The sequence below is a fragment of the Engraulis encrasicolus genome, chromosome 24, assembly GCF_034702125.1.
Source record: "Engraulis encrasicolus isolate BLACKSEA-1 chromosome 24, IST_EnEncr_1.0, whole genome shotgun sequence".
Lineage (NCBI taxonomy): Eukaryota > Metazoa > Chordata > Actinopteri > Clupeiformes > Engraulidae > Engraulis > Engraulis encrasicolus.
This window is the reverse complement of record NC_085880.1, coordinates 22,262,019-22,277,018: the sequence shown is the minus strand read 5'-3', so window position 1 is coordinate 22,277,018 and position 15,000 is coordinate 22,262,019. Positions and strand designations below refer to the sequence as shown.

The 15,000-nt window shown below is 42.7% G+C and overlaps 2 protein-coding genes across 2 annotated transcripts in view; both read right to left on the bottom strand.

Moving 5' to 3' along the window:
- Positions 1-9,354, bottom strand: part of LOC134441732 (pancreatic triacylglycerol lipase-like) — a 17,752-nt gene extending 8,398 nt beyond the window's left edge. The window contains exons 1-9 of the mRNA XM_063192124.1: positions 9,322-9,354; positions 8,559-8,613; positions 7,076-7,245; positions 6,764-6,886; positions 5,784-5,918; positions 3,846-3,954; positions 3,248-3,367; positions 1,586-1,705; positions 696-814 (exon numbers count right to left, since the gene is read on the bottom strand). Of these exons, the coding sequence (XP_063048194.1) occupies positions 696-814; positions 1,586-1,705; positions 3,248-3,367; positions 3,846-3,954; positions 5,784-5,918; positions 6,764-6,886; positions 7,076-7,245; positions 8,559-8,613; positions 9,322-9,354 (984 nt within the window). The remainder of the gene's footprint in view (positions 1-695; positions 815-1,585; positions 1,706-3,247; positions 3,368-3,845; positions 3,955-5,783; positions 5,919-6,763; positions 6,887-7,075; positions 7,246-8,558; positions 8,614-9,321) is intronic.
- A 4,800-nt stretch (positions 9,355-14,154) lies between these two features.
- The window catches only part of LOC134441731 (pancreatic triacylglycerol lipase-like), a 12,986-nt gene continuing 12,140 nt past the window's right edge, over positions 14,155-15,000 (bottom strand). Inside the window, exons 11-13 of the mRNA XM_063192122.1 lie at positions 14,923-15,000; positions 14,475-14,639; positions 14,155-14,227 (exon numbers count right to left, since the gene is read on the bottom strand). The exon at positions 14,923-15,000 is cut by the window's right edge and continues 34 nt beyond it. Coding sequence (XP_063048192.1) covers positions 14,155-14,227; positions 14,475-14,639; positions 14,923-15,000 — 316 coding nt within the window. The remainder of the gene's footprint in view (positions 14,228-14,474; positions 14,640-14,922) is intronic.

Sequence of the window (15,000 nt, the reverse complement as noted above, 5' to 3'; positions counted from 1 at the left end):
TGCCAGAACTGGAGTGTTGACTGGTAGGTAGCAGGGGGACTCACTAATTCGACGCCCTTTCGGTACTTACCGCTTACGTCATACGACCCTAAACCTAAACCTAACCCTAACCTTAACCCTAACCCTAACCTTAACCCTAACCCTTACCTTAACCCTAACCCTAAACCTAACCTGAAATCGCTTGTTTGAAATGTTTGATTACCATGTGAAGGACCGAGAGGGCATCAAACTAGTGGTAGCAGGTTCAATCCCCGAGTGGTGAACTAGCGCAAGATCAGGGGTGCATTTCTGGAAAGCGTAGTTGCTAACTATGTTAGCTACTTTATTGGTTGCAATGCAATTTCCCATTGGCAACTACCGAAGTTGCAAACTGCTAACAACATCGCTTTCCAGAAATGCACCCCAGCTCAGTTACGCTGGTCCCCAAACCCGGGATGGATGGCAGTGAGGTTTAGGGGAGTGAGTGTAACGGATGCCAACTAGAGGAGTTCGACGTAGAACGCCTGTAAACCTCCTTCACAAAGCCTCATACAGTATCGGTAGCGCTGACTTATAAGACTCCAATTACCTTTTTTCAAGCCTTCTGTGCACGCACACACACAAACACAAACAGGCTCACACACACACACACACACACACACACACACACACACACACACACACACACACACACACACACACACACACACACTGACCTCCTCAAACATGTGGTAATCATTGCAGGGGTATCCAGTGAAGCCGCTGCGGTTGAGGATGGTGTCACTGTAGTACTTATAGGCCCTCTGATGGCTGCAGGCAACATAGCCACGAGTACCTGCACACACACACACACACACACACACACACACACACACACACACACACACACACACACACACACACACACACACACACACACACACACACACACACACACACACACACACACACACACACATTATTATCTTATCATTAATTATTTGCAAGTTTAGTAATCCATTATTTCATTCTATTCTATTCTATTCTATTCTATTCTATTCTATTCTATTCTATTCTATTTGTTTTGTTTCATTTCATTTTGTTTCGCTTCCATTCAATGTCCTTACATAAATGAAAACATGAATGGTGTGTGTGTGTGTGTGTGTGTGTGTGTGTGTGTGTGTGTGTGTGTGTGTGTGTGTGTGTGTGTGTGTGTGTGTGTGTGTGTGTGTGTCTGTCTGTCTGTCTGTCTGTCTGTGTGTGTGTGTGTGTGTGTGTGTGTGTGTGTCATGTGTTGTTCCTACAGTGTGTCACTAGTCCAGGCACTCCAGGAGTTCCAGCTATGTGGCTCTGGATCATCACACTCCTCTCATCTATTGGATCAAACACACGCCACACAGCTGCTCTTTCTCTCTCTCTCTCTCTCTCTCTCTCTCTCTCTCTCTCTCTCTCTCTCTCTCTGTCGTCTTCTCTTAATCCTCTCTGTCCTCCCCCATGTTGTCCTCTTCTCTGCTAATTTCTTCTCTCTTCTCTCTCTCTCTCCATCTCTCATCTCCCCTCTCCTCTCCACTACTGTCTCTTCTACATCGTTCTTTCAACCTCCCATCTTCTGTGTGTGTTCTCTGACCTTGCCAGATGTCATTTGGGGTGGTGGTCTCAGAGACAGAGTTTTTGGAGCAGCCAGGCATGTGCTCTCCTCCATTGGGGTAGAAGTCAACATGGCCGACCGACTGGGACATTCCAAACCCTGCAGGAGGACCAGCAAACCGCATTACATATTGTATATCACAGTTACAGTATATTACATTGCATTACATTACATTTAACACACACTTATATCCAAAGTTAGGCCTAATTAGAACGTATAGGTTATGCTGCGCTATGCTATGCTTTGCTATGCTAGGCAATGCTCCAATATGTTTATTTTATGTCATGCTATGCTATGCCATGCCATGCCATACCATGCCATGTTGTTACGTTACGCTGCTACGTTACGCTACGTTACGTTACGTTACGTTACGTTACGTTACGTTACGTTACGTTACGTTAAGTTAAGTTACGTTAAGTTACGTTATGTTAAGTTACTTTACACTATGCTACATTATGTTACGCTATGTTACGTTACGCCATTGTTTCCCAAACTATGGTACGCGTACCCCTAGGGGGTACGCAAGGTGATGGCAGGGGGTACGCGAGAAGATTTTGAATTTTGAAAAAAAGAAAAAAAAGCAGGAAAAAAATAATCAATAGCCTTTAATATTCGAATCAGGCATGGACATTGATGTTTTGGGTATTTCATGGGTATTAAATTGTTTCAGTAGCCTACACATCTTAATTTATTTTTCCATGGGTGTTAATCGCAAAATCAGCTGTTGAGGAGAGTCGCGTGCGTGGCACATCTCTGTGTTCCATCTCCCCAAGGAGGAGACGAGTCGCTGCGGCAGTGTCCTCTCCTCCAGTCTGTGTGCAGCATCAAATGAATAACAAAGCATCACTACTTTCTGGAGTTGTTGAAGAGTTTCTGGGACTATGTGCTTCAATCCACAAGTACCTGTGATTACGCCAAGAGTAAGATAATAACTTGCTACTTGTTTGGGTTTCTGACAAAATGAGCTTTGTCAGGTCTGGTTCGTCAGACAGACTGCTGGCTATGTGTTTGTTAGGATGCTTTTAGCGAACTGCTATGTTCATGCAATGCGCAGTGTGTTCAATTTAGGCGCAGTCACAGGTCCATCCAATTTCATTCAAATCATAACTTTGGCTACAAAGTTGACATGGCTACCAGCCATGGCACGTTTTAATCTACATTCACACCTCTAAGTACCCTCTCCTTAGTAAGTGCTGATAGATCGCTAGAACTAAACAACTGGTTGAAAACATGTGAATTTATCAACCTTAATGGGCCATTACATCTCTGGCTAGAAGCCTTTCATAGTGACCTACTGGTGTATGTCGTAGCCCACAGAACATGTTGCAACAACTTCAGCTTGATAACAGGTCTAAGTGAGGGAATTTAATGGTTAAAAAAAAGAAAAGTTTTTATCGCCCGTATGTTATGCCCATTCATCTGTGGACGTTTCCGTTTTGTTTCTGATGTGCGTCGTGTTTTTTTTTTTTGGGGGGGGGGGGGGCGGATGGAGATGAAATGCTCCAAGGGGTACGTGATGTGAAAAAGTTTGGGAAGCACTGCGTTACGCTATGTTACGTTATGTTATGTTACATTTAGTGGGAGTTATTTTCATATTTAATGGGATTTTCATTGCATTGGATGTTGTTGTTTTTTTTTTACCGAGGTTGGGAGTGAAAGGAGCGCCATTAGAGTGAATCACATCCACAAACATGGCATCAGTGGGGTCCAGACGCACCAGAGCTGCACAGTTCTCAAAGTAGGGCTCAGATGGATCAAGACCTAGGGATGAGGAGAGAGAGAGATAGAGAGAGAGAGAGATAGAGAGATAGAGAGAAAGAGAGAGAGAGAGAGAGAGAGAGAGAGAGAGAGAGAGAGAGAGAGAGAGAGAGAGAGAGATAGAGAGAGAGAGGGGTAGAAATAGAGATAGAAATAGAGATAGAGATAGAAATAGAGTTAGTGAGACATTCTCAGTGTAATTTCTGGCTAAAACATTGGACATTGGAAGTCAATACAGATATTGACTTCCAGAGTCAATACAGATATAGCGCAGTCAGATATAGTGAATATCCCAATGTGTGTGCGTGTGTGTGTGTGTGTGTGTGTGTGTGTGTGTGTGTGTGTGTGTGTGTGTGTGTGTGTGTGTGTGTGTGTGTGTGTGTGAGTGTGTGTGTGTGTGTGCGTGTGCGTGTGCGTGTGTGTGTGTGTGTGCGTGTGCGTGTGCGTGTGCGTGTGTGTGTGCGTGTGCGTGTTTGCTTACCTGTGATGCGTGCGAGCCCCTTGGTCCTGCGACCTGCCTCCCCAGCGGCGTGAGCCCCCAGACTGTGGCCAATCACGTGCATGTCAGCAGGAGACTGGTTGAAGGAGCCCTACAGGACAAACAATAATGTGATCAATGTGCAGGCAAACTTAACATTCGGACACAAACGTGCACACACAATGCACAAACAATGCGCAAACGATTCCAACCATTTTCGAGTCATTTAGATGTTGACGGGGTGCTGCGTGACCTACTTTCAATTCGACATTTTGCCTGCACAATCGTGCACACAAACGATGCACAAATGAGCCAAAATGTTTTTGCTTATATTTTCAATATATGGGGTGCCAACTTCACACAGGTGGTACATACATACAAAATGAGAACTTGAATCAAGCAATTGTAAACTTGACAAACATGTTTGATGCTAAGGTATTTTAGTTACAAACTCAGAGTTTGGATTAGGGTTAGTGTTAGATAATTTGTTGATGTCTGTGGTAACAGGTTAAGATTAAGGTCTTAATGTGTATATGTTTCTGTGGTAATACTGTAGATTGATATTAAAGTGTATGCGGACACACTGAGCCACACTCAGACAAATGCACGCAAATACATACATACGTATGATACACACAGTGCATGCATATTTGCATACACATACGTACAGTACAATGTACTACGTACATGCTGACATCCAACATATAAAACACACACACTCAAACACACACACACACACACACACACACACACACACACACACACACACACACATTCCATGCCCCCATCCCATCACACCCCCAACGTATAGGGCAGCCTCATATAATCCTGAGAATGCTTTGAGAATGGCAGCAATTGGACAGTGGGAGTCTGGGTGACCTTTTCGCGACCTCTACTGATATAGCTAGCCCTGCTAGATTAGCCTGGCTTAGAGCCAGCTGAGTATACAGTGGCGCTCCTCAGGTGCTTCTATACGTGTGACACTGAGTCCTCTGCTGTGTTTGCTCTTCGTGGGAACCAGCGGGTGGACAGGTGGGCGGCAAGAGTGCTGAGGTGTACAGTAGGGTTAGTGGCTGGTAGCCTGATTATCATCGACTTTCAAATCTCTTTGAAACTTGGTCTGACCAAGAGCATAACAATTAACATTTCCCATACAACATTTCCCAAATGGCCTCCATTGGTTTGCTAATGATTGTTTGCTTCCCAGCAAAGTCGGAGGAGTTCCTGTATTGGCGGGAAAGTACTTGCATCGCTCTTGACCTGACTGGTAGTGTGGTAGCAACGCTGAAGCTGTTGCTTCACTAGGAGGGCACGGCCTGGCTAAGTGACTGGTAGATCAGGATTTGGCTGGTTGGACTCCAGACAATTAGCTAATGTGCTTCCCCCGCATTGCCACTTCGAAGAAAAAATAAATCATATCTATCATACTCGCATTCTGAGTGTAGGATGTTCTACCCTCCACTCATGCAAAAGCAATAGGAAATATTCTGTTTTGCATGGCAAGCAGTAAGTTGGTATAGCCTACTTATTTTTTCTCAAAAAATGAGAACTCGAGTCAAGCAATTGTGAACTTGACAAACATGTTTGGATTTTTAGCTTACTAAAAACTATAGCATTTCTCCAGAGCAGGCCTGCTTGCTGTTGATGCTTAAGTATTTCAGTCACAAATTGAGAGTAAAAGTGTTGCTTTGATAGGGTTGCTATGTTAGGGTTAAGGTCAGGTACTTTATGTGTATGTTTCTATGGTAATAGATTATGGTTAGGGTCAGGTGTTTAATGTGTTTCTGTAGTAACAGGTACTCTTAACGTGTGTTTCTGTGGTAATGGGTACTCATAATGTGTGTATGCTGTAGTAACAGATACTTTTAACATGTGTGTGTTTTTGGGGTTACAGGTACTCTTCTTGTAACATGTGTGTGTGGTTTTGTTTCGGGTACTGACCCTCATGAATGACATCATGTATGCCACCTGTGCTCCCACCACTCGAATGTTATTGGCTGCCTGGGAATACTCCGCCTCCTTCCAGCTTGGCCAGTCCACACTGATGCAGTTCACATCCTCCGCTTTCACAATCAGCTGAATGGACACATCAAAATAAACACACAATTTAATATGTATATGCATTTCTCCTCACAATAATCTTTTTTTAGAAAGTGCGCTCAACTCCAAACTGTTTCTTACAAGGTCTTTGGGTGCGAGCAAACAGCAAAGTTCATGTGTAGTAAAACAGCCGCACTCTTGGGTGTAATTTTTGCAGTTTTAATCCACTGGGTTAGCATGACAGACAGACGTTTGGGCCTAAACCTTCTTCAGCGTCTTCCTCACAATAATCACCTAATATGAAGGTCAAGCTAAAGTTAGTGCCCTTTCATAGTTGACAAAATAATGTGAGCTGAAGCACGTCAAGTGTGTTGTTCACTTCACACTCATGACTGCGTTCGTCACAGGAACCCCAATGATAATGCATGTACTGTAACACACATAACGGCGGTCATTGCTTAGCCCTCAGGGAGCAGATGCGTTAAGATGCATTAATTATGTATGCCCCCTTAGGGTTAGGGTTTGGGCTAGGGCTGCAGTTAAGGTCCATTCATACACTTTGTTTGGTCAATTATGTACATACTGTTCATACATTGTAACCATAATCACCTTCATACCACTGTTCGTCTTTTGTGTTTGCCACAATTTTTCCAGTTCCAATTTCCATCCATAATGTTAAGCTCCTCGATTTCATGTCAAACAAACTATACACAGAATCAGTGGGTTGAACATGTGAAACACTGACTCCACATGTATCCATATTCATCTCACACACAGGATATGGATTGGACTTTAGGGTTACAGTAAGGAGGAGGAAGAGAAGGAAGCCAACAGATAGATTTGAAGCAACCTGAAAAAAGATGATGGTTATCGCTGCCCACCTTGCACATGTCTGTGTGCCAGTTCTCCTCTGCAGAGGTCAGGTAGCCGTGGATGATGAAGCGAGTCTTCCTGCCGGCATCGTAGTTGGATGCATGAAGGAGGTCCTTGCTGGCAGAGATCTCCTGTGGACACAAGCATGGATGGATAAATAGTTGGATGAATGGATGGATGGATGGATGGATGGATGGCTGGATGGATGGATGTGTTTCTCTATGTGTCCATGCATATGCATGTGTGCGTATGTGTGTGCATGCATGTAGGGTAGTGCATATGTTTTCCATGTGTGATTCTGTATGCACTCATTCACATGCCTGGTGGTGGTCTGGGTTCTGCTGGGTGAAGAGCAGGAAGCGGGTGCCGATCTGCTCTGGGCTCCAAGGCAGGCGGGGGTCAGGCCTCTCCACGGTGCCAGCCCATGGCTGAGAGTCTGAGAAGCAACCCAGGTTATCATAACACGCCTCACTGGGCTCGTAGTCGGTACCTAGAGAGAGAGGGGGTAGAATAGAAAAGTGAGTTATTCTTGGAATCATGTTGCTGTTGTGTCTGTTACCATTGTTTATTCTGTTCTGTCAATGGTAGAGCACTTTGCTAGCCTGGGCATGCTGGACTAGCCTGGCAACGCCATCCTATGTACTCCACCCAATGATTTTGGTTCCGCACATCGTCTGGCAAAATCCTCGAGCTCGGTTCTCTCAGTGTTTAGCCAATCAGGTTACATTTGAGAGTGGTGACGCAGAGCTCACCCGCGAAGTCTGTTACTGATTGGTTAAGGTAACTATATTCACACTTTTGTTTTGTTATTTGTATGCTTTTGCGACGCTATATCGTAACAGTCATGCTAATAAAGCACAATATGGCTTTTAATTTTAATTCGGAACTCCAATGAATTTAAATGACAGATTAAGATCAGACCATCTCCCACCCTCCACGGAGACGGGTTCCTCTTGGCTTTTGTCAGACTGTTTGACGGAGTCAACAGTCGCTTTCGCCCAGGCTAATGCTGGACCCACATCAAAACAAATTGAGGAATTATGCCTCTTTTCCACTGCCGGTTTTCTGGTGGGCCTACAGCTTGACACAGCGCGACTCAGCCGCCACTTTTTGCTTTACGATTGAGCTGTGTGGTGCCTATTCAAAAGGCAAAAAGTAGGCGGCCGAGTTGCGCTGTGTCGAGCTGAAGGCCTACCAGAAAAACTGCAGTGGAAAAGAGGCACTTGTCAACGAACTACATATAGTACATAGGCAGCAGGGCAGGATAATTAGTTATCTTTCGAATTCCTGTTGTGCAGACTCTAGATATCTAACACTTTGGGTCCTGTTGAAATATGTCCACCAACAAGAGTGATCTCAAGTCTGGCTGTGGTGATACCATGAATTGCCCGTAGGGACCCGAGTGCAAGCCCATTCTGGTCATATTCAAGCCCCACTATGTTTCTCTCCCACTCACTCACTTCGAATCCTTCCACCTGTGAAGTCGTTTTCCAGAGTTTAAATGTAAATGGACAGTGCATCCGCGATGGAAACGATACAGAAACAAATGAATGTAAACTTAGCCTTAATGTGCCACTGTCCTTTCATCTAATAGGGTACTTTAACCCCTTAGCGCAGAGCATATGCTATAACCTTACTGTCACCAAAATTGTAATGGCTATGTCTTAATCTGTTACTTAAGGCTCTCTGTACTGTCATAGCAACGTCGTTACGATGTAGTTGAGTATTTTCAGCAACTAGTGAATAGACCCGGTGGCGATCCCATTTGCAGTAAGAGGCTACAGGTGGACTGAGTTGACCTACCATGAGCAGGGGCCAGGAGGCCCAGCAGGGCCATCATCAGACAGGGAGTCCACATCTGCAGAGCACATGCAAAACACAGCGGCACACCGTTTAGCATTCAGTGCTTACTGCTCATTGTTGAGTTCAGTTAAATTAAGTTCAGGTGTTTTATCAAGTCAAGCACTACCATGGATGCATTATAGCTACACAACAATCATCAAAATGCTACCCTGATCAGGACTCGGTACCCCCAAAGAGACAAACAGGATTGTGGTTAGGGTGTACTAACATACTGAAGGAGTATTGTGTAACTTTTATTCAAATATTGCTTATAACAAGTAAAAAATATATCATAAATATAGTTATAAAGTGATTTTTACTTAAATTAAGATTGACTACATATTTTACTTGAAACTAGAGAAGTTGTGTAATGGGGACATAGAAAGGGACGGAGGACTTACCGTGAATATGTGCCAAGGCAAAATCCTGTGCTTTACCTGAGTTATTTATACTCATCTCCCCCTCTGTATTATCTCTACCTCTCTCACGTCATCTACCTCACTCACTCACTCACTCACTCATTTACTTACTCACTCTCTCTCTTCTCTCTCTCTCTCTCTCTCTCTCTCTCTCTCTCTCTCTCTCTCTCTCTCCATAACTCTTCGTTTTTGTTCTCGATGTACAATTTGTATTTTATTTCTTGGGAAACGTCCAGATGTAAATGTCAAAAGATGGTCAGATGATAAGTAGCTTCAGCGAAAACCTGTCATCTACAAAAGCGTACATGGTGCACTGTGAGAGTGGCCAGAGTATGCATTGCAACTCTGCTGCTCATTGAATCTGCACTGCCTAATGCCAAAGTTGGTCTTTTTACGAATTTTTACATGTACCAAGTAAAAAACTAATATTCACTAGTATGACCAAAGTACAGTACGTTTTGCAGCTAAAAATGTCGATGTCTGGAAATTCAAATGGCGCACATGGTCCCCTTCCCCTTTTCCATGCATGAAAACTGCAATTTTCCCAGTCATAATGATACTTACTTAAAAGTACTTAATATTTAATTGTGGTGGTAGTCTTCGTGAAAAGGGTACCACTGATGAATGAGCAGCATGAATTATGGAAATGAAAAATATTACACAGTGCCCCTTTCTACTTCACAGCGGCTGCTCATCTGCTAAATCCCACGCCCCCACCATCTGCACCTGTTATCTGACTTGCCTAGGCCTGCTGATCATGGTCATGTGTGAGTGCAAGGATGGCCATCCTTTTTACATGTTTCATTACTGTAGTAGGCCATTATTACAAACAACATCACTGTTTTCAAATTAAGTTATGGCTATTATTACAATTATTATTCCTTTGAAGTAAAAGTTGTGTCTTATCTGGTGACACTATGCCTAAAGCGGCGTACACACACAAAGCTAGCATTTCGCTTGCTCGTCTACTCGCCACTCTTTCATGGAACGTTCGCTGATAGTTCCCGCGGCTTTAACTGCCAATGGACAGCCGAGAAGTACCGAACTCTGCACTCCAATTGGTTAGCCTACTCGCTTACTCGCCTCGCTCGAAGATAAAATATTTTAAACTCGGGATCCGCCCACATCGCATCGCTTGTACAGTACTCGCCTACTCGCCTGCTAGTCTCGCTGGAACACATTGACATTCTATTGAGTTCATTCGCTGAGCGAGTAACTAGCAGCGATTTGTGTGTACGGCCCTTAAAGGGACAGTTTGGTCAATTTCAACATGCAGTTGTATTGCTCACGCTACCCTTGACTTGTCAGTACCTGGTGATGCCACATTTTTTGGCTCAGCCCTTTCCGAGATATGAGCAATTCTAATGGGGGCAGCGTTTGTTTACATTTTTAAAAAATGAAACATAGGCCAACTCCAAATATTTTCCCAAAAGGTACTGCTGTTTGCTAGTTGTCTGGTGATGTTTTATAACCTCTTGGATGTTTTTGGGAATGAATAAAAATGTTTTTTTGAAATGTAAACAAAGAGCTGCCCCCATTACAATTACCAGGATCTCAGAAACGGCTGAAGAAGAAGAAAAAAAAATCTCAGGCACTGACAAGTCCAGGGTAGTGTGAGCATTACAACTGCATGTTGAAATTGACCAAACTGTCCCTTTAAGAGAGACTGTTAACCTTAAAGGTACCCTGTGCAGGAAATGGTCCAAAAAAGGTACTGCAACTATGCCTCTCGTTGAAACTGAGCTGCCTATTGCCACATTTGATCTTTACATGTATTTTACTAAGTAATAAACAATTATTTTCTAGTATGGTCCAAGTAGAGTCATTTTTTGCAGCTAAAAATGGCTATTTTTGGAAATTCAAAATGGCGGACCATGGAGAAGATCCCCCTTTTCAAATATGAAAAGTGCAATTTTTCCAGTCATAATGAATACTTAGAATTTGATGGTGTAGGTTCTTACTGTCCTAATTGGAACTTAAGCTTGACGCTCGTCAGACTCCCTTGTATCGAAAACACTTCAAAAATAAATCCACGAGTCCACTTCTTGATTTTAACTGTTTATATGAAAACTTAACGCAACATTACAAAAACATAAAATCTATCCACAAAATGAAATCTTTTAAAGTCCAAAGGAGAGCCTGAGGGCGAGGTCAAAAAACTATTGCGCTCCAATCTTCTTCTGCTTCCTAATGACCACGCTCCCCTGGCATGCCCTGGCATGAAGATGAATCTCCTCCAAAGGCTGGTTTTTAGATGTCACAATAAAAGTCATATCTTACTCAAAAAATATCAATGAACTGTACATATGTAAATAGCATTTTTAAATCTTTTTAAATCCTTCTGAATCATGAAATTACAAACAATATTTTTCTTACTTATGAATTAGCATCTTTTTAAATAAAAAATATTTCAAACTAAATTAAACTGCATTTAGGCTCCTACAGTGGTGGTAAATATTCATGAAAAAGGTAACATTAGTGAATGGGCAGCATGAATTCTGGAAAATCTCACACAGTGTCCCTTTAAAGAATAACTCCAGCCAATTTCAACATGCAGTTGTGCTCACACTACCCTTGACTTGTCAGCAGTTGATGCTGCATTTTTCGGCTCAGCCCTTTCCGAGATGTTGGATGTTTTTGGGAATAAATCAAGATGTTTTTTTGAAATGTAAACAAACACCTGCCCCCATTACAATGACCAGGAATCATCTCGGAAAAGGCTCAAGAAAAGAAACTGACAAATCCAGCGTATTACAACTGCATGTTGAAATTGGCTGGAGTTATCTTTTAAGACACTACTCCTGTTATAAATGAGCTATAATGGCAATGACCAAGACGAGATGTATGGTATTTCTAAAGGCCCTGTGCACTGTCATAGTGGTGTAGTAGTACTATGGTAGTTTTTTTCTGTAATTATTACAACGCCCCAGTTGCGGAACGGTGTCTGTTAAGGGGCTATATTAGACATTCCATATCAGAGAATATTATTAGCCCACCATAGATGTAGGCCTACAATGGCTACGTTTGAGATATTTCATTCCGAATTAACTCCATTTTTAATTTTGAATAAAACTTAATTCCGCTTTGAAAACATCATGTAAACACCTGTTAATTCGGAATTAAAGGAACGATCAAAGTAAACACGATGTAACTATTTAATTCGGAATTATTAATTCGGAATTAAAAACATAATTTAAACATAGTAAGAGTGTACAAGAATGAACAAGGTACAAGAGCGCAGGACATACTATAGATGAAATAGCTTTTCTACTTGTCTTTATTAGTCAATTGCTACATTTACATGAGACATTTAATTCGCAATGAACTCACCTTAGTTTAGAATAAAACTTAATTCCACTTTGAAACGTCATGTAAACACTTCGCAATTTGGAATTAAATGAAAGATCAAAGGAAACTCGACAGAGCTATTTAATATGGAATTATTAATTCGGAATTAAAACCGTCATGTAAACATAGCGATTGTTGCACATGTGCTGTGATGACAATAATTGAGGACATTTACTGTATTCACTGACTTGGATGGATAATGTTTGCAAGTGCACATAAAGTGAAGCTTACGTTATCACCTTATCCACTTGTGCATTGAATACAAATCAGTATGGGATCTACAAATCAAAGTAAAAAGGTATGAACTTCACAACCTGTGGCGAACATTAGTATTAAAAAATGAAATGGACTAATGCCCCCCAATGGCAACTAAGCACCGCCCCCTTTCAACTGTATCCTTTCCAACGCCACCATAGAGCTCCCCAATGCCCCCTGGGGGGCTGTATTGCCTCCGTTGAGAAACACTAGGATAGACCTATGTCTGCAAGCCCCAGGAGACAGGTTGATACTGTCAAAGACGTATTTGAAATGGGACACATTATACAGTATATAGCTCTTGATGAAAGAATAAAATCATTGACTGCAGTTACATGCGAGTAATATTCCCATTTTAAACTGAATTGTGGCAGTATTTGGTTTATGCGCAAGTCATGTAGTCTTTATTCATTTGCAAAAAAAAAAAACGTTTCGAACGTTTGGTCAAAATTGATGAAACTTTGAGAACTTGACTGTTACGTTCTGGAACTTGATTTTTCATGTGACCAGTTTTGAAGAGGGCTTCAGTAGGCCTATGTCAGGTGTGCGCCCACCAGTTGTTCTTACCATTACCACTAGTAGCCAAGGCTAACTTTTACCATTAGTACCTGCCACCACTCATTGGAATGCACAGTTGGTCTAAAACATAAATCGTCAATTATAAAATCCTCAATGATATACAATTTGATTGGTAGGCTTCTATGTATGCCCAATCCTAAACTAGAAATGCACTGACAGAACATCGAACATTTGACTATGTTAACCCCTATTTTTTCCCCCGAGTCTGTCTGTCTTGTATTTGTGGAGTTAGAAACTGGAATGTCAAAATTAGCCCTATCCCGCAATGGTGACAATTCTTTTTAAAAATTCCTGGATCCGGATCGTGATCCAACAACTCCACAAAATTTCATCCAGATCTGTCCATAACTTTTCGAGTTATCCTGCTGACAGACAGACAGACAGACAGACACACAGACAAACTAACGCGACTGAAAACATCACCTCCTTAGTGGAGGTAATTCAACCCACAACAGGCTGCCTGTCTGCAATATATGACAGAGGGCAGCTGATAGCTAGTTTAGGCATCAACCAGGAGAGAGCACCAGTGTCCCCCTTCTGGCATGTGATGATCACTTCCATAAGGCCATCTTGACATACAGAAATTTGGTTTTAGGAGGAAGGGAGTTCAAACTGGTAACTGTGACTAGATTATCTTGTGCAGTCCCTCACTCGGGGCTCAAACCAGCAGCCTTTCAGCCACAGCTCCAATTTGGCATGGGAGGCACAGGCACGATGCCATTGAGATAAAGGCCTAGCCTGATTATCATAGACTGGTGTCACTAGGAGGGCGCAGCCTGGCTAATAAAGGCCTAGGCCGATAGCTCAGCCCTACCCCATGAGACTTCAGGAGGAAGGTATACAATCCTTCTACCACCAAGCTCCGCTAGTTGGCATCCGTTACACAAGCACAAATGACATACTGGGTGTGAGAACAAGGTCTTTATTAATAATAACATATAACATGGGTGCATCTGTTACTGAGCGGGACATGGCTGCAGGGTCTGCAGCTGGTTCTCATACAGCTTCTCGTCTCCACAGAACACAAACCTGTTGAGAGAAAAGAGAAGAACACATTTTATTTTGTTTTATTTGTCTGCCCGTGGTGTGTGTGTGTATGTGTGTGTATGTGTGTGTATGTGTGTGTGTGTGTGTGTGTGAGTGTGTGTGTGTGTGTGTGTGTGTGTGTGTGTGTGTGACTGATTCTGATAATCAACCAGTGAACACAGACACAGAACACAAGGCAACCAATAAGACCAAAGATGGAGGCTCAGCCAGCCAATGAGAGTGGACGTACATCTTGTTGTCCCGGAATCTGGTCACTTCGATGCGAGAGGCTCCGAATTTGGCCAGAGGGTTGACATGGTAGTCGTCCCAGACGAACTTGACATGTGTTATCTCGCCGACGTCCACCTTAGTCTTAATGTCGTTCGCGTAACTCTTGCCTGGCGTCACGGTACCACTGACACCACAGAAAAAGTACAGAAAACCCTCGTTAAATAGACTACCAATGATTGTTACCTTTATTTTTTAGAACATTGACTGCCACACGACTTTTGGAATTTACTACTGACACAATGAAAATAATAAACACTCATGAAACACTACGAGCAATTTAATGTTGATTAAATTCACACACACACACATACACACACACACACACACACACACACACACACACACACACACACACACACACACACACACACACGCACACAGAAGAGGGGGATCTTCACTGTACATACATGTAGATCCTGTACTGGATGGTGTTGGTGGATTCACCATACAGGGCCACTTTGAAGTATGCAGGGTTGGTCATGGCG